Here is an 18,930-nt window from a genome sequence, read left to right as displayed (position 1 = left end):
ATTCTGAAAACTGGCGAGACATTTAGTTAGGATGGGCTCTCTGCAACAATTAAGCAGCCTATGTTACTAAGGGGTAGGGGAGCCTCAGCTAGGCGATTGGCTACGGCCGTCTGATGTTGAGCGACCGGGCAGTGACGAGCCGCTCTACCTATGTCCATAATTATCTGTCGACTTCGTTCTTGACGCCTTTTATGCGTGTCCACCCCCCTCCTCGTACCATCACCCCACTCACCTTCTTAAAAATTTTTTCTGTTAGTAACTGTCGCACTCCAACATTCACCAGGTTGTTTAATGGCACAGCAGCCCCTAACGTTCCTATATTTCTGTTTCTGCATCGACTTCAAGGCCATTCACCTACTAGCCTTCCCACCTGTTTGTTGTGGTGGCCCCTTAGCTACCCTGGCGCAGTACCCCCATCCTTGATATATTTTGCCGTGCACAAATCAATGTTCTGTAGGTCTTTCTTTCTTGTGCCATTTCTTGTGCTGTTTTCATTCTTAACAACGTGTACAAACCGACCCTGACAGCAAGCTCTTCTCAAGTTTATTAACATAATAAAAGTCAGAGACAAAGAAAGAAAAAGAAGAAAATAAAGAGGGGAGGTGGTGCTTGTTACACGTTTCTTAGACAAGTAAGTTGCAATATTTTCGGAATGCTTTTCTTCCGAGCAGTGTGGTCGATGATTTGCTCAAGTACCAGAAATCGGAAGCTCTTCAACAACACGAAGGCTTGGCAGGGAGCAACAATGTCTCCCAAATTTTATGCACGTGCTCGTCCCATCTTTATCTGTGTGTGGAATTTTTAGCGCTCCGGAATGAGGTAGAGGCGTGCCATGAGTGGGGCCACAATGTTCTGTGTATGGGAGAGGGGATCACCCCCATGACCCTCCCCCCTCCCTCGCCCTGAACCACCACTAGCCCTCGCCTTGCTTTCACATTCAAGCTTTCTCTTTCATCTATGCTGCTCTCTCGGAGTCCACTACCTGAAACTTTGTTCTGTGGGATACGGGGAAGGGGGCGGTGCGTCAGAAAATTTTGGGAGGAAAACCTGGCTACGCCAATGTAAGATTTGCATTGAAAGTTCTTGCCTTGGGTGGAAAACCCGCTGCAATTGCACTGATGAGGCCATGGTTGGTGGAAAGTGGTAGAATGCTGCAGGTAGCATTGATTGTTGATTTGAATATTTGTATCCAGAAGATATGAGGTGCTTGTGTATTCAAAGGAATGCTGTATGTATGGGATGCTAGATGTTTGGGCTCAGTTGCATTGGGCAAACTTTATGAAGTTTTTAGCCAATATGGTTTTATGAACTGCTCAGGAACATAAGATTTGGATGTTTAGGGGGTGGGTAGAGGGATACAGGAACAAGAGATTTCTTGACAGTATATATATATTTTTCTATTCTTTGCTTTTCCTGCACATCTGTTAAATGTGTACTAACCTGATATTTTTGACTTCATTGTTTTAGTTAAATGGTGATACTGTACTTCTACACCATAGATAACATATTTCCAAGTGTTAAGGCCTCTGAAACGATTTGATATAATAGCTTTTACTACAGCCAGTTTCGGTTTCATTCCTACTGTGTTGTGATGTCATAACGCAGAAGGTGGTCATGTGGGAGCGGGAAACTGACATCTTGAAACTCGCACCAGCTTGGTTTTTTGTCGGCTATGCTGCTATATCGGCCATCGTAAGAAGCAGCACAGGAGGCGGTTGAGTGAGTGTCAAAACGTTGCAATCTCCTGCTCCCACATGACCACCTTCTGTGTCATGTCGCAACACTGCAGCCTTCTGGGAATTGAACTGGAACTGGCTGTGGAAAAGCTATTATATTAAATTATTTAGGGTGCTCTGAGGCTTGCCAGTACGTTTCTATGATGTAGAGTTTTTAAATTGTTCAATGCAAAAAAAAAAAAAGGAAGAGCTGAAGATATGATGTCTGCACTTCTTTAAGAGGAGTTAACACCATCTGCATGTGCCACCATCTCCTTTTGCACAGTAATAATAATAGTAATAATAATAGTGATAATTTTAAAGTAGTTACATATTGGTACAACTAAAAATACCATATTTATTCAAATATAAGGCACGGTTTCTTCCCAGAATCCTTAGCTTTGAAGTCTCCCTCCAATATGGCAGCAGCAGCACCACATTTTGGGCGAACCAGATTTTAGATGGCAGCACAAATTGTAGCAGCTAATAAACCTTGCGGGTGAGGCAGTACTGTATTTTTGCGCGTATGATCTAAAAATTTAACAGTAAGGCGAGGTGCAGGCTATATGTGAACATCGCCTTATAGTTTGGCTTCAGGGCAGCTCACACAGAGCTGCCACAAAGCCACGCCGTAAGGTTAAATTCGCATATAACCTGCACCGACTATTCTGAGGACTTCCAATTTTTCAGTATTTTGGGCTATCCTCACTGAGTCTGAATAATTCATTGGCTAGTCTATATCGCCTTTTATTAGTATGTATACTTATGCTCATTTTCACGGATTCCCCAACTGGCACTCTCGTCTTATAAATCATTAAATTATGGTATTGTTACGAGAAAACAGATATTTACAAATTATAGGCAATTACTTGCCTAAGCCGCATGTGATGCTTCAATTTTATGTAATTTGCCTTACACTATTGATCATTGACAGGCTTTTGACAGTGTGTTTTATGTCAGTAGGAACTCGTTTTGCATTACTGGAAATTGGAGATTTGTTTCGCTTTCATCTTTCCTCAGCTTTCTGCTTTTCAACGATTTGCTCTTGACAGCATAGGTGTGCTTGTTATTTTATAAATGATCAATTTAGCTTGACTTATTTGTTGCTTTAAGAGCCCTATTAAAAATGTTTTTAATACTGGTGCATATTATCTTATGCTTCTTCACTGAGTGACATTGGTGAGGCATGCGGGGCTTAAGAGAAAGCTTAATTAAGCTCATGCTTCCATTTGGCAGCCATTAAACTGACTGCAGTGAATCTTGCTGCAGTGAAAACAAGTCAAATTAAGTGACTGTTAAGTACAGAATTCCTATTTAGGCCTTTTTTCTTGCCTTCTACTTTACCAGTGGAAATGATAAATGACAGATGAAAATTGGTTAAAAAAGAAAAAAAAAACAGAAGCATTGGACTTATTACCAGCTCTGCTACAAAAAAACAGTAATACATAACTAAATGATCTGCTCCCCTGTCAGGTTCATTTTTCAGATGTGTGAAAAAATTGCTTGTGACATTTGAACACATTCTTTTTAAATGAAGCAAGGTTCATTCATATTGGTGCTATGAATGTTAAAGGGGCCCTTAAACCATTTTAAACTCGAATGCAAGTGAGCGATTTCTGTCTCGTCTTAGTTAACCACTTCACGTGTGCTCTCTCCTTCTCGCAACATACTTCTATAGAAGACATTTGGACATTGCATCAATACCGAATGTCACATTGGCACTCTTTTCTCTTTTGAAAACATTATAAGCTTGTGCTTATCAGTACTCCACACTTTTTGGCTACGCGCTGTTACCGCTGCACTCACAGTTCAAAACGTGCTACATGAAGTGAAAGCAACTGATTGCACAGACAGGCAAGTGCAATAACAAGGTAGCGTGGGTGTGCAACTGCATGGCAAAGGTGTGCTATTAGATGCATCAAACTGAAGTTCCTCGTAGATGGACCAATAGACAGTTTTTACCCTGGTACCCTGTTGGTGCCATGATTCGTGAAGAAGGCACCCGGGAAGCCCAGAGGAGGAGCATGCAATTACATTTTTTAATTATAAGAGGTGGTTTAGGGGCCCTTTTGAGGCTTAAGAGCTAAATTTTCCACTTAATTCTCAAAAGTACCTGCTTAAAAGTCTGCGGTTAAATTATAGTGTTTTGCAAAATGGCCATATGGTGTAACATTTTGTACATCATCTACCTTTTGTCTGGTCTCATTGATTATGTAACTGTCTAATGTGGCTGTCCTGAAAGCTTGTAGTTGCATTTCTACTTTGCAGATGAGTCGCTATTTCACAACGCAAGCAGATGTGTCTGAAGAAAGAAATCACCCATTGGCGCATGCAGGTGACACCATAAAAAAAGTTTTGACTAAAAATAGGAAGAAGCAAAACCAAAAAGTGGTGAAGCATACTGCAAAAAAACTGAAGACTACTGCCCCATCTCCTGCTGAGGAGAGTGTAGCTGCGAAGTACAAGCGTTCAGGCCACTTGACAATTGTAAGTTGTTTGCTTCCTAAAGATATGATTTGAGGGAGAAATTTCTTTGTAATTTTTGTATTTACGTGTGATGACAGATTTACTTTTGTCTGCCCTGTAGAAAGGCATCAAAACAGGTGTTCAGCGCAAAAAGATCCAAGCTGGTATCAAAAAAGTGAGGCAGTCAGTGCTTCAAGCAGCTCGTGCTGAATTACTGCTTCCTGAGGATGTTGGGTAAGTTTCAAAATTCTCTGTACGAGATTGTGCCTGTGCAAAAATGAACAAATTTCAAATATGCAGGTATCTGCAGGCTGATGATGGTGAAGAAACGTTTCAGCTTTTGCAGCAAGATATTGCAGATGCAGTTGACATTACCAGCTGTACAAAGTATTTTGACCTGAATCTGCCACAGTTTGGGCCCTATTCAATCAACTACTCAAGGGAAAGCCGGTAAGCATTATATGCTTTGGGACATCAGAAATGTCTTGTGGTGTGCATTGTTTGGGTTCTAAATGTCGATGCCATGTTTCACTACAACTGTAATGAATGGCATAGCTTGTTTGAGAAAGACTGCATTTTTTGTCTGGCATTGCCAAATACAGTGCCTGCTTTTATGATTTATTTTGAGGGTAAATGGCAAGTATCGCATCCAGACATAGTACTAAACAAAGTGACCCACAGAATGCTAGGTCTGTTCAAAACCTCAGCCTTAACAAGCCAGCATTTTTAGTTGGAAGAGCCATATATATATGTTTTTTTTTTTTGCTCAACGTTTATTGTGTATTTTGTAAAGTACAAGAGGTAGGCTTTCTTCCAGTGCTGAATTGTTTGGTGCCCGTGCTTGTTGCAGTTTGAAGTGGGAAACTGGAAAAAAAAACTTTTGCAGTATGTTTGAAGCTAGTTTAGACTACAGTCGAACTCACTTAAAAGGTACCGGTTTTAAGAATATATCGATATAAAATGAGCAGTCGATGCATGGTCCACTTATGTGTGTGTGTGTGTTCTATGGTAAAATAAACTGCTTACTACAAACTCCCATGCCGTGTTGTTGGTTGTAACAATTAAATCTGGCTACTGGTTGTATGAGCCGAAAGGAAAGACAATGCAAAATTATCGAAAAAAGAAGAGCGCTAAAAGCACGAGCCACTTCGTCGCACTTGCCTTTGTGACGCACAGCCCGCACGGCATGCATGCATTGCTGCCGTTAGAGGGGTGAAGGGGATACCGAAGAGGGGCTGCAAAGGCATGCTGTGCGAGGCGCAGGGCACAAAGACGCAGACACCAAGTAGCTAGATTTGCAGCAACATTGCAGCAAGTGGTTTATTGAAAGGGACTGGAAAGTAAAACACTGAATCAGTTTAGATGGACAAAGCATTCTTTGAAAGGTTTGTTGTTAATTTTGAAATAATAGGTTGATTATTAGAAGGGAAAATGAAGGTCAGTGTTTTAGATTTTGAATTTTAAGATGAAAACCAAACAGCAAAGCATCAATGTGGCGTCACAAATTTTCAAAGTATTTTTCGCATATTTACGCTGCGTTAGTTCACAAAAAGTTCCCAAAACTCGCCATGTTCATTCTGTGGCATCTTTAGAACACGTACGCCCTAGATGACGCTGTCAAGGTCAGTAATGTCACAGCGATCTGGTGCGGGAGCATTTTCAAGAAGGTGTCGCCACCTGTCCTTTGTTATTGCACATTTTCTGTCTTGCCAAGCGTCTAATCGGGATAAGAGTGGTGTTTTTGAAATTGTAAAAGGGTGATTTACTGATAGTCATTTTCCTCTTCAGTCTCCCTTTAACCATAGGACACACACAAAAGTTGAAGGTGCAGCAGCTGCTCATTCTTACATTGGAGTATTGTTCATACTGGTAATTCTATCGTACTTACTCACTTAATTTACGCACCCCTAATTTATCACCCTGTATGGTTGTTGAAAAAGAAAAAATTTGCAGTTCCGCCGGAAAGGCCTTCACCGATTGTGATAGCAAATTAGTAGGTATCTGTACGAAGTAAAGATAGTAGTTTTATTGGTCGTATAAACTTGTAAACATTCGCTTACTTACTAAATTAACAATCATAGAATATGTAAGCATGGCTCAACAAGGACGTAGAAAGAAACAGACACATGGAGACAGCGCTGTCTTTGTGTGTCTGCTTCTTTCTACGTCCTTGTTCAGTCGCGCTTACACATTCCATCATGGATTCAAACCAACTAGCCCGTCAACGTGCTTTAACTAAATTAACCAGCACAGTGTCATGCGCGCACAGGTAAATATGAGCACACATCGCTCGATGACAGCGGAAACTGTCTGTGAAAACGCTGGACTTAGGAATCGCGTCAGCAGTCACGAGCCAATTGACCTCCGTGCATCTGTCGCTTCAACGCGTACGAAACTTTGAAAGCACAGTGCATACGAAGCTACCGGCACTACGTGCACTCTGCAAACATGGCAGATCAGTTTGAAGATGAGGCCCATGCGGGCACACACTTTAGCCGCGTCGCAGACCGCTTTCAAGACATACGAGAGCCAGCAACGCGTCCCAACGCCGTAGTAGATACTATGGTTGTCTCCTCTCTGTATGGAGCGGCGGGCGAGGAGGACATCGAGGCACCGTAGCAGCTGCCGAAAAACGCTCCTTCTTCCTCACCTCACTCCCCAGCTTCGCGCGCCACAGGAGGGGGCACACATCCGGGCCGCGTTCCTCACTTGCGCACGCGACATTGAACCGCGTTTGCCAGCTCACCCTCACACGCTTTCGCTCATACTGAACCTTACGGCGTCGCCGACGGCAGAAATGTGCCTAGTGTCCGTATACAGTGAAACCTCATTAAACCGTAGTTAGCCAGAGCTCGGAAAAAGTATGTACTAAATGGTAGTACTGTTTAACCGAAATAGCATTAGATCGCCCACTTACCTGTCGAAAACGGAACTCTGAGAGAGTGCGATGAAAGGGGAAAAAATGCAGTATTTATTCACTTCGCGGGACAAAAGTGTTATTTTCGTTTGATGCCACAGCGGCCTAGCACGACGACAGCGGCCTCAAACTTACTGAAGCTGCGTGCCAGCTTTTCAGCCAGCCCTCCTCTTCTTGGCGAACACTCGCATGGCAGATTCCTCATTGACGTTACGTATTCTCTGTGCACGCACGCAGTAGTGCTGCAGAAGTCCCGGGGCGCCTTTTTCATTGCCGGGTGCCGGAGTTGGGAATACTTTTTGTTTGGAAAAGAGTTACGTTATCACGCCCCTGTTCTCGTCGCGACAATTGTATTCATGAGGCTAGCGTAACGCGCAGTTTATGCCACTGTCGGACCTGAATCGCCCGTGCTGTCGCTTTCCGTTTCATCCTCATTACTGTCGCTAGTCGACACTTCGGCAACAACAGAGGTAACGATGGTGAAAAGTCGAACCTCGTAGCCGACATGTCTTCGCGGTCGCAGCAGCGCTGCCGGGCAACTTCTTCGCATTCCAAATGCCACACACCGTAGTCAACAGCAGATCCCTGTCGCATGCCAGCGCCAACTTCTTCGTGTCATGTTCAATAGCACGGGCGATGTCTAATTTGCCTTCTATGCTGAGCACCCGGCGTCTTTTTTATCCGATCCATATGTCCGAACTTCAGCATGACGCAAGTCCTCGCTTGCACGACACCATAACACTCTCTGGCACGGCGTCGAAATGATGTTGATGTTGATGCGGCTTCACGCGCAAACGCACAGGGCGCTTGGAGGCAGTTATTCCGATCTCTGAGGCTTGTTGTTCTGCCAGGCCACCTGATGGAGACGATGCACCGTCATGTTTGCGCGACGAAAAATGGAAAGGCTATGTTTTAACTGATGCGTACGCAATAAGCTGGTATGGTTTATGTGGATACAAAACACATTATGTTCAATGGCCGCTGAGTCGGGGATTTCACTTTACTACTTTTAAAACGAAACTACTGTTTAAGCGGGTACGGTTTAACGAGGTTTTACTGTAATTGCTATCGCAATAAAAAAAAATTTTATTGCTCTGAGCTGCATGCGTGGACACGTGTTTGGTACGATCAGCGTGTAGGAGTTGATGAAAAGACAAAGCGTTATAAACAAAGAGCATGTGGCAATATTTGCGTGCACATCTGTTTTGTTTGCAAGTCATTTTGACTATAGCATAGTCGACTTCCATTTATTTGAAGCTGACGGGACCGACAAAATCGATAAAATTGGATCCAACATCATCATCATCATCATCAGCCTAGTTACGCCCACTGCAGGGCAAAGGCCTCTCCCATACTTCTCCAACTACCCCGGTCATGTACTAATTGTGGCCATGTTTTCCCTGCAAACGTCTTAATGTCATCCGCCCACCTAACTTTCTGCCCCCCCCTGCTACGCATCCCTTCCCTTGGAATCCAGTCCGTAACCCTTAGTGACCATCGGTTATCTTCCCTCCTCATTACATGTCCGGCCCATGCCCATTTCTTTTTCTTGATTTCAACTAAGATGTCGTTTACCCGCGTTTGTTGCCTCACCCAATCTGCTCTTTTCTTATCCCTTAACGTTACACCCATCATTCTTCTTTCCATAGCTCGTTGCGTCGTCCTCAATTTCAGCAGAACCCTTTTCGTAAGCCTCCAGGTTTCTGCCCCATATGTGAGTACTGGTAACACACAGCTTTTATACACTTTCCTTTTGAGGGATAGTGGCAACCTGCTGTTCATGATTTGAGAATGCCTGCCAAACGCACCCCAGCCCATTCTTATTCTTCTGGTTATTTCAGTCTCATGATCCGGATCCGTGGTCACTACCTGCCCTAAGTAGATGTATTCCCTTACCACTTCCAGTGCTTCGCTACCTATTGTAAACTGCTGTTCTCTTCCGAGACTGTTGGGGGGGAAAATTATCCAACAGGTCGAATTAAACAAGATGCAAAAAAAAAGGAAATGCTCAAACATCGATTTATTTGCCAGTATTATTTTTAACACACCTCCAAATCAAACGTGTGCCAATTTTCATATCCGACATAGGGAACTAACGTAGAAATGACTTAAACCTTCTAGCAGTAGTAGAAATCTATCACGCATCCGATTATTTGAAATGGCGGTCACCCTCTATTCCATTGCCCCCTTCCCTTTAAAGAGGGATAAATAAAGTTTTTCATCTAAAGTCAGCTACACTGCACGGTTTCTGTAAGTCAACTTTGCCGCAATAGAGCTATGTTTTGCGGTGAAGTGTAAAAGCGCCATGAAGGTGGTTTTGTTTTGCATCCGATTGCACCGCATAGGAAACTTTTTGGTCCCACTTTCGTGGAAAACAGAAGGTGCTCGTTAGAATGGGTAAATACCGTAAGCAAACATTACGAGCTACCGTTATTCTTTGAAAATCTTCTTAGGGTGGACTGGAAATAGGCGTTTTTGACGGAAGATGATGTGTGTTCAACGCATTCACTGTCCATTAAGTTCTGCCGAGAAAGACATTGCCACTAAAGAGGTCGTTATTGGGATCACATATGCGTCAGGCATGTGCATACGGACGGATCAATTTCGAATTGCTTGGCAAATGCCAATTTTAGAATAAAAATAATCGTTTGTGCCCATAGGAATGCATGGACACTGACCAGGACCTTCAGTTGGGATCGAATTTAAAGAAAAAATCTAACCGCATTCGAATTAATGGAAGTCTATTGTATATTATTTCGTGTTCTTTTCTTTCTTTGTATGTGAACCTACATATACCTTAAAAAGACCTCTGTAATCAAACATACTGTAATGCTCCTAGGTACAAATATTAGTGTAGAGTACCTGCTGCACCTGTGATTGTCAGTCAGCTTTAAGCTTGCCTAAAGATGTGTGCAGACTGTTTTTACATTATGGGAGAGGGGGCAGCATGGCACAATGTGTGTTGTGTGCTAGTTAAGTAAATAGCAAGGCTTATTGTTCAAGGGGCTGCTTTTGAAGGAGCGGTGATTGAACTGGATGCAGTGTTTTTTTTTTTTTTTTTGTACATAGGACTAATGTGATGTTGCATTGTAAACTTGTATTTTTAAGAGAGTGTATGATTATGATGAAGCCTACAATTACTGCCAGGCAGGAGTTTTCAGTTCACTAGGCATCCTTGTAGAGATAATTTGATGCGACTGATGAGAGTGAGTTGGCGTGGTCACCTGCAGGCACCTGTTGCTCGGTGGTGGTCGGGGTCATGTGGCTGCTCTGGACTGGGTCACCAAGCGCCTTCTATGTGAGACCAATGTGATGGAATCAGTGCATGCAGTCCAGTGGCTGCACATGCCCACCATGTTTGCTGTGGCACAAAAGTCTTGGACATACATTTATGACAGCCAGGGAGTTGAACTGCACTGCCTTAAAGCCCTGGACAATGTGCTACGCATGGCCTTCCTGCCTTACCACTTCTTGCTTGTCACAGCTGTATGTTCCTTTTGCTTATCCCTTCCTTTAGGCTTTCCTTGATGCGGTGTTCTCAGCACTGTTACTACTGAGCCTCCTGAGCCCTTTGTCCATCCACTGCCACATGTATGGGTGTGAAGTCCTTTATTTTAAGACGGGTGTTGTCTGTATTAGTAATCAAGAAGCCACGAGGCTGGTAATAAAACCTTATTACATTGCAAATAGTAAATTCTGCATAAGCAAGCCTTTCATTGTGCTCGCTGAGAGAGAAGTACTTTGCTTTACTAAGCATCAGCTCTACTGTCGTGTTAGCACATATCCAGTTATACTGTAATGCAATCCATCATCAGGTGTTTCCTGGAAATAGCAGTAATTTTTCTAATGCTTGCTCTTCACTGAATTGGTGCTGACATGTGCAGGCACCATGACTTTTGAAGCACATAAATTGTGAGAGAGTGCTTGTGCTTCCACTCTTTTCTTGTGTCTTGTTTTTCATTCTCCTTCTGTTTTAATATCAACAGGATCCAACATTCTGTACTTCCTACAGACCCAATTGCTATGCTGTGTGTTCTATGTAGTATCATGAGTATAAGCAGACTACAATGTACACATTTCATAAAGCATACACTGCAGTAATATCTTAATTGCTAGATGGCATGCACTAAAATTCAGATTCAGCATGTAAAATAATGAAAGCATTTGAGCAGTGCTGCAGAAACTGGAAAGTACTTGACTTTGGTAGCAAGGTAGTAGCAATAGCCAGATCTCATCATACATTAAATTGGGAGATAAACCTGAGCTTTCTAATTTTGGGCTGATGAATTATTTTATGTTTAAGTACTACTATTACTGTATTACTATTTGTGTAATATGCAGTGGTGGGAATGCTGCTACAGTTGCTCCAATCTGCTACATACATTCTTGCTGCAAATGACAGAAGCTGCTCCATAGCTGCTCCAGGATGAGCAGTGTCACCACAGCTCCAACACCATGGAGTCCTCCATGGTGTTGTGGCTGTGCCAACTACATGTATGAATTTAGCCATTGTAAAATCAATTAACTGTGTTTATTTTTTAAATGCAAATGAATGTCTGTACGGCAGCATTGCATTAATTTTTTTTTCTCTGCACATCTTTATTTGAACAAGTGGAGAACTCGCTCTTTTCAGTATCATAGATCCTCAATAAATGTTTTATTAAAGAACAAAGCGAAACCGCACAATAAACCACCCTGCGACCTGCAGAGGAGCTTCCATGTAAACACCGGCCAACAAAACTATTTGTCAAAGCCATTTAGTTGTCCAACAGGTTCCGAACTGTGGTAATAAATCTCGCTGTGCAAGAATCTGCGCTCGTGGGTCGCATAGCCTTGGCTCTGCTGCACAGAACTACTGAAACAGAGTATAGCTCAGCTATTTTACTATAGTTATACAACTTTAGACTTAAAATAATTTTGCTTGAATAGCCATGTTGCATACTACGTAACTGTATTGCTGCGAGTTTTTTCTGCCTTTGTGTAGCTTGCTTTACCACTTGCGACGCGTGGTATATTTTATGTTTTGAGTGTGCAAGTCAACTCAGTGTGGCTGCATGATGTTTGTAGTTGTAGCGGATGATCTTCGAGAATATTAGCAATGATGTGTGCCGGTACTCTGGTACTATTTTTGACGTGCAGGACTAGTGTCCGGCCGATAACCATTCAGAATCATCATTGTTGATTGCAACAAAATTTGCTTCAAAATGCCCTTGGCCATTCCCACCACTGAATTGTGTCAATTGCTGGTATCTATGCTGTAATCATTTTTCTTGCTAGCTACTATATATATTTTTTCCCCTGTTCAGTAGTTTTTTCCTTGTAACATATTATAAGAGGTCTCCCTAAAGTGGTTCACTATGGGGCCGCTTTTCACATGATAAGTTACCCATTTCTGTATATGCACTAAAATTGAATAAACATTCAACTTCAACTTAAGGTAAATTCTGTGAAAGCAATATGTAACAGCTATCTGTTACGATCCCTGAAATTTTTTTCTTTTTTCTTTTTTTTACAGAGTGAGAAAGGTTACCTTTCTTGGCTGGATACATCCATTGGGAAACTGGTGGCTCAGTTCAATGCGAAGTCTGGCCGGCTCAATGTCATGAAGCAAAATCCACACAATGCTGTCATCCTAACCGGCCACACAAATGGTTTGTATAATGCACACTTCTGTAAATGGTGGAGCTAGCCTGTGAATTGGTCAACCTCTTCTATGAGTAATATTAGAATGAAAGCTCTACTACGACATGTCTGCCAAGGTCATTCATCACATTGCGATGACCTTGAGCTGCTGAAGCGCAAGCGGGGCAGGTGTGACGTCACGCCACGTGATCCGCTGTGGACAGGAGTCACAGCTGCGCTCGCTTGGAGCCTTGTCGCTGCAGTACCACGTGACTAGGCGAGGGTTCAAGGGTTAAATATAGCCCGACGTAGCGTGAGCTTGTGTACCTATTACGTCACGTAGGTGAGAACTACAGCATCTATAGTTCGACTGATGGTTCGACGTACTGGCGACACCAGTGTAACCGGACGTGGCCAACACGTTCCAACACTTGCTCGCGCGCTGTGAACTATAAGCACACCTTTAACGACTGCTTCGCCAGCGCTTGGTCGCTCAGTCTCGCCATGGATGGCGTGCCGGCTGGGCCCTCTGTGTGTGTAGCACAAGTGACATGAATCCAGTCATCTAGCAGATATAGCTAGACGGCAGGCTGCGAAATCTCAAGCAAAGGCAAAGTTGCCTTCTGAAATGCCGGAGTGAAGGGAGGCCAGATTAGCTCGTTACAGAGAAGCTTAATGAGCGCACGCGAAAGCATGCCAAGATCTACTGCAACCGCCGCTGTCATTCAGCAACAGGAACAACAACAAGGAGAAGGAGACGAAGCTGTCGATACAAGCAACGGCACCCATAACGAACATTTGACGAACCACGCCGTTTCACAAACCACACCGTTTGGCTGGCGGCAAGCTCAACTGCAACGGCCGGGTTTCACTGCGACTTCACGGACAACCCGTTCGACAGCGTGTGTAACGTGTGTGAAAGACTGCGGCCTAACTTTAATGAAACACTGTGTGCATAGTCAATGCAAAGCCAAGCCAAACATACCTTTCGCTTGTGATAACTAGGTTTACAAAAATTAAACCTCAGCCAATTTTTTTTGTGCATCTGCAACAGTAACAAAAGACCTTTGCTATTTTATAGCATCTCTTGATGTGCAGTGGCCTGAAATTTTATTTAGTTCTGAAACTACAGTTAAACCTCGATTTAAGGAAGTAGGTAAAATCAGCAATTTGCTTCGTTATATCGAAATTTTATTCTATTTAAATGCGACCTTTTATGCAAATAAGTACATTTGCCGATCGATTTTTTTTGCACCTAAAGGAGCTACAGAATTTGAATAAAAAAGCAATTCATTTTGATAAATTTGGGAGTCGGTAGCGAATGTACGGTTTCAAGCCACGTATGTCAACGATATCTTCTCGGCGGTAAGAATTAAGTAAAGCCAGCCACGCTTTCGTGTGGACTTCGCGCCCACGGGTGATAGCGTTGCCCACACTGGGACGAAGCAACCAGGAAATCGCACTTATCGCACTTGGATTTTATATGGAACATGATGCGGCTCCACTTCGGCGATCGTTCTTGTAACGCGATTCTTATAGCACGGTTCTTGTAGCGAGAGGTGCGTTTGCAGCAGCCATTTGTAATTCAATCATTTGACGATCTGCGTCCGTGGAAGTTTCCATTTATTGTCTCGGCATTCCTTTATGGCTGCAGTGAAATTTCGTTATATCGCAATTGTATACAAACATACTTCATTATATTCACGTTCTAAAAATACATGGTGTTCAACGGACAAGAGGTTATACAAAGTTAACTAACGTATTTACTCGAATCTAGGCCGACCCCGATTCTAAGCCGGCCACCTAAAGTCCGAAGCCAACAACAAAAAAATATATATATATTACCTCGAATGTTGGCTGAACAAAAAAAGCGAGGACAGCGTTCACAAAATGCAAACAGCATTTATTGAATCTGAACATACAGAGCACATTCAGCGTCATCGTCGCTGCTAGACTCGTCGCTGTGTTCCTTGTCACTGTCACCTTCAAACGGTACACTATCTTCGGTACCATCAAGTGCATTAGATATGCTGCACTTTTTAAAGGCGCACACGATCAAAGTACCTTGGATGTCATCCCACGCTGCAGCTACCCAGCCCACCAGCTGCGATAGCGATGCACGTTTGATGCAGCCCGTTGCCATTAGCATGCGGTCTTCGTCAGTTGGCCAGTCCGTGCAATATTTCCGCAGACAATCCTTGAAGGGTTTGTTGATGCAGACATCAAGTGGCTGCAACTGGCCCGTCATGCCGCCCGTTATGACAGCAAGGTCCTTGTTCGCTTGGGTGAGCGCAGCCTTCATGTTGTCGGTCAAGTGCCCACGGTAAGAGTCGACGACAAGGAGCGAGTTCTTTGTCAAAAGGGCTCCTGGACGCTGGCGCCACACAATCTTAACCCACTCTTCCACCATCACACCCGTCATCCACCCTTTCTCATTTGCCCACACAATGACATTTCTTGGGAAAGTTTCTTGAGCAGGCAATATCTTCCTTTTAATATCATATAAGGAGGGAGTTTATGTCCATCAGCTGTGCAGCACAGCATCACAGTTGCGCGCTGCTTCTCATAGCCTGCAGAGCGCACCTTCACTTCCTTGGCACCCTTTTCATTCATGGTGTAGGCCACTGGCATATCAAAACACACAGTTGTCTGGTCGGCGTTGCCAATTTGCCCAAGGTTGTAGCCTGCCGCTTCTCTCTTGCACAGCACATAGCGCTGAAAAGCTATCAGCTTTTCTTCGAAATCGCTTGGCAGCTTCTGGGTGATTGAAGTGCGACGTCGGAGGCTGAAGCCAAAGCGCTTCATTAATTTCTGAAGCCAACCCCGGCTGGCTTTGAAATCCTTTGGCGTTAGGCCTCGCTCCCTTGAACCCTAGCTTTCGCTTGGAGCACTTCTGTTGTCACTGGAAGGGCAGCTGCTCTCTGCGTCTGAACAAAGTCGGCCAAAACAGTCTCCACTTTGTGGTGACGGCCTTTCTTTGGTCCACTAAATGCCATCCTCGTTGCGGCGCATGCAAAAAGCTGCTGTCGTTGTCCCCTCCAACGACGGATGTTTTTCTCGTCAACGCCGAAGTCCTGCCCAGCTTGAAGGTTCGACGATGCCTCTGCGGCTATCACAACTTCTCGCTTGAAAGCGGCACTGTAGTGGCATCTCCTGCTTGGTGCCATCGCGATAACGCCACGCCGCACACCAATACGGCCAACACGACACAGGTCAAAATGGCGACCTCACTCGTGTACGGTTGGCTACTAGCATGGCTAGTAGCGGCTGCGATACTGACTTTTCTAGATGGCACTAGCTATGCACCATATTTAGCAGTTTCAATGAAAAACTGGCGCATTTTTTAAAAAATCCTCGAACCTAAGCCAACCCTGGAGTTTGGAATATGATTATTTGAAAAAGAACTATCGGCCTAGATTCGAATAAATACGGCATTTCGTTATAATGAAGTTCATTATATCGAGGTTTAACTGTATTACATTGGTGTAGACAAACAAAGGACAAAGTGCGATTTAAAGCGCCTCATGGTACGGGACGTAGTGCAAACATACACCGAATCTAGTGCGAAATAAGGCAGCCCACTGCCACAAGTGATGCATGAGAGCACTGACGTAAGCACCAACGCGGCGTTGTTGTCATTCTGTCATCATCAATTCATCGCCTTCATGCCATTGTGATGATTCCTTCGCTGTCATGGCATCGTCAGCTTTCCACCATTCCACGGTCACAATCACTGCGTTGTCATAACGTCGTCATTTCATTGTTGTCATTTTGTCATAGTGATTTCACTTGTGGGGATCGAGGCGCCTTCCCGCACCTTGTTCCCCAGCTTGCATGTTGTGCTTAGCTTGATCTCCTGGAACTGCCACTGTAACTGCAACATGGCAGACACAGCACGCCGGAGCTAATTTTCCGTGCAAACTGTGCTCCTCTCTTCCCGGCTTGAGTCGCCGCACAAGCATCATCGGACGCACCTGATGGGCCTCTCGAGTGGCGGGCCCCAGGTGCCCTCTCCACCCAAGCTCTCTTCTGCTGAGCGCTTTATCACCGTGGCAGATGTACACAAGCCCAGAACGATGGGGTTACATGGGACCTTTGCTTCCGCGACTTCTCGTTCTCACTCTTGGTCGACTGCTTTCCGGTTAGCCCTAGCACAGTGGGTGCGCATACTCGATCGGTTGTGCAGTGAGCCTTTGCCCGTAAGCGCTATGACTGTCACACTGTGCTTCGTCTTGGTTGAATAAACCCGTGTTTGTTGGCGATTTGACTCTGGAGCCTTCTCTATGCCGGGTCAGAGAGTCGACAAACCCTGCCGTAGCACCTTTGTGCGTTACAGAGTGTAGGAGCGTTGCGCCCTTTCCTGACCATCGCTCGTAGTGTGAGCCTTGTGCAAACCCAGGTACACATAACTGGCGCCTAACTCGGTTTCGGCGTGACATCAGAGCAGGCCCCCTTTGCGGCCCTCGTTCCTGCTTGATCTCTTGGCTACGAATGTCCTTCGACACGGACAACACCGACAGTATGTGGTACGTTCACCTCGGCGACCCTCTGCTTTCGGCTACCGGGAAGCGTGTGTCTATTTCCGCCCAAGCCCAAAGCTTGACCGCTGTGCCGCCATGCGCCGCCTGCACGTACCACATTCCTAGGTACTTTTTCGCCGAAGTGCCATGACACGTGCCTTAGACCCTTCTATGTATTTAGTTTTGCGTCCCTAACTGTGCCTGGGCACGCAGTCTGCTCGGGCCAGCCCGCATTTGTAATTTTAAATTAATCATTTGTATGCTTACCCAATGAGAAAACTGTCCCTTCGTCTGTCCCGTAATAAGGCGACCGCTTTCAAGATAGCGCCCGCAGCAGCGAGTGAATTTACCTTTGTGCTGCCTCCTGTTTCAACAGCAACAAAGCGGCGAAAACAGTGTTGACGGTGCTCTCAGCAAACGCCTCACTCTGCCACTTTCACAGATCGCTTTCAAGTTACAGGCGCGCACGTCTCTTCAACACTAAGTAAGCGGCAAAAACACAGCACGCAAAGCTATCAGCAGTCCGCACTCTTTGTGGGCATCGCAGATCGCTTTCAAGCTGCGGCCTGCATGGCAGTGCCATAAGAAGCCACCACTCAAGTACGTTCATGGTTCAATAATGGTTCGGCGCGGATGGATAAGGCACTGAAGAGCAATAACAGCTTGTAATGATCGGAGCCATCATCAGCGCACCTGGCGCCTCCGCCTGCTGTACTCTGCTTGCGTCATCAATGCTTCTTGCGCCGCTGTCGGCACCAGTTAGTGTCGCCACTGAGTTGTCGTTAGTACTGGCTTAATGAAGTTACATAATATTGGCAATGACACTGGGCTGCATGGTGATGAGCAAGTGGCACAATGCTTACGCTGCTTGCGTATACTTAGTCTAACTTCCAGAAAAGTTTCTGCATGATTTTTGTGTGTGTGTGTGTGTGTTCGTGGACATTGCATGATAGCTTGATTAACTTGCGTCATGTGTGGCACCAGTGCCTTGCTATTGTTTTGGCTGGAAGAGAGAGAGTGATGTCAAGAAGGAAAGGATGCTTGAGCGCAGTGATGATGTGGCTCGTGGTGTGAGAAACCCCTCCATGCCCCACGATTATCCCAGCTTTTGTAGATCGAAGGGCCTCGCACACCATGACCAACCTCTTATCACATCCCCTTATCCCCTTACCCCCTTTTTTATCCCCTTATCTCCTTATCCAGACTGAAAAATTTCGTCCAGTGTTGCTTCCAGTGTCCAGTCCAGCTACCGCACACAAATAGCCTAGGCGGCGTGTTTTGAAAAACCTATTTTCTCTTCGCGACAGCTGGGTGAGCAGATTGTGCGCCCAGGCGTAACATCTCCCTAGTCCCACCAGGTACCTACAAGGATCTAGGGCACTCGCCGTGGCGCTTCGGGGAAAAGTACCTAGAAATGCGATACACGCGAGCGGCGCATGGTGGCGCAGCGGTCGAGCACTGGGCTTGGTCGTAAATAAAAACACGCTACCGGGAGTGATCCCTTCTTTGGACAACCCTTTGGTGATGTCCACCGCTCGAATGTGGGCCCTAGCCCTAGCCATGCCAGTTTCGAGTTTCCTCAACTGTTTGAGATGTGCGCGGAGCAGATGCTTACTAACCCCTCCAACGTGCTGTTCCGGCTTTCTGGCCCCCTTTTCATCCTGAGCGCAGTTCGATCTTCGATGCACAG

At 44.9% G+C, this 18,930-nt stretch overlaps 1 protein-coding gene across 3 annotated transcripts in view; it reads left to right on the top strand.

Annotated features, from left to right (window-relative positions):
- The window catches only part of LOC142585471 (WD repeat-containing protein 46), a 72,828-nt gene that overhangs the window by 18,530 nt on the left and 35,368 nt on the right, over positions 1–18,930 (top strand). For 2 of the 3 annotated variants that reach the window (XM_075696275.1, XM_075696266.1), the window contains 5 exons: positions 3,984–4,202; positions 4,303–4,415; positions 4,482–4,631; positions 10,329–10,584; positions 12,614–12,749. In XM_075696275.1, the coding sequence (XP_075552390.1) occupies positions 3,984–4,202; positions 4,303–4,415; positions 4,482–4,631; positions 10,329–10,584; positions 12,614–12,749 (874 nt within the window). Of the gene's footprint in view, positions 1–3,964; positions 4,203–4,302; positions 4,416–4,481; positions 4,632–10,328; positions 10,585–12,613; positions 12,750–18,930 lie in introns of all 3 variants that reach the window. The other variant, XM_075696257.1, reaches the window with a different exon arrangement.

This window comes from Dermacentor variabilis, chromosome 1 (genome assembly GCF_050947875.1).
Source record: "Dermacentor variabilis isolate Ectoservices chromosome 1, ASM5094787v1, whole genome shotgun sequence".
Classification (NCBI taxonomy): Eukaryota; Metazoa; Arthropoda; class Arachnida; order Ixodida; family Ixodidae; genus Dermacentor; species Dermacentor variabilis.
The sequence above is the reverse complement of the archived record's forward strand: the minus strand, read 5'-3'. Positions and strand labels throughout refer to the sequence as shown.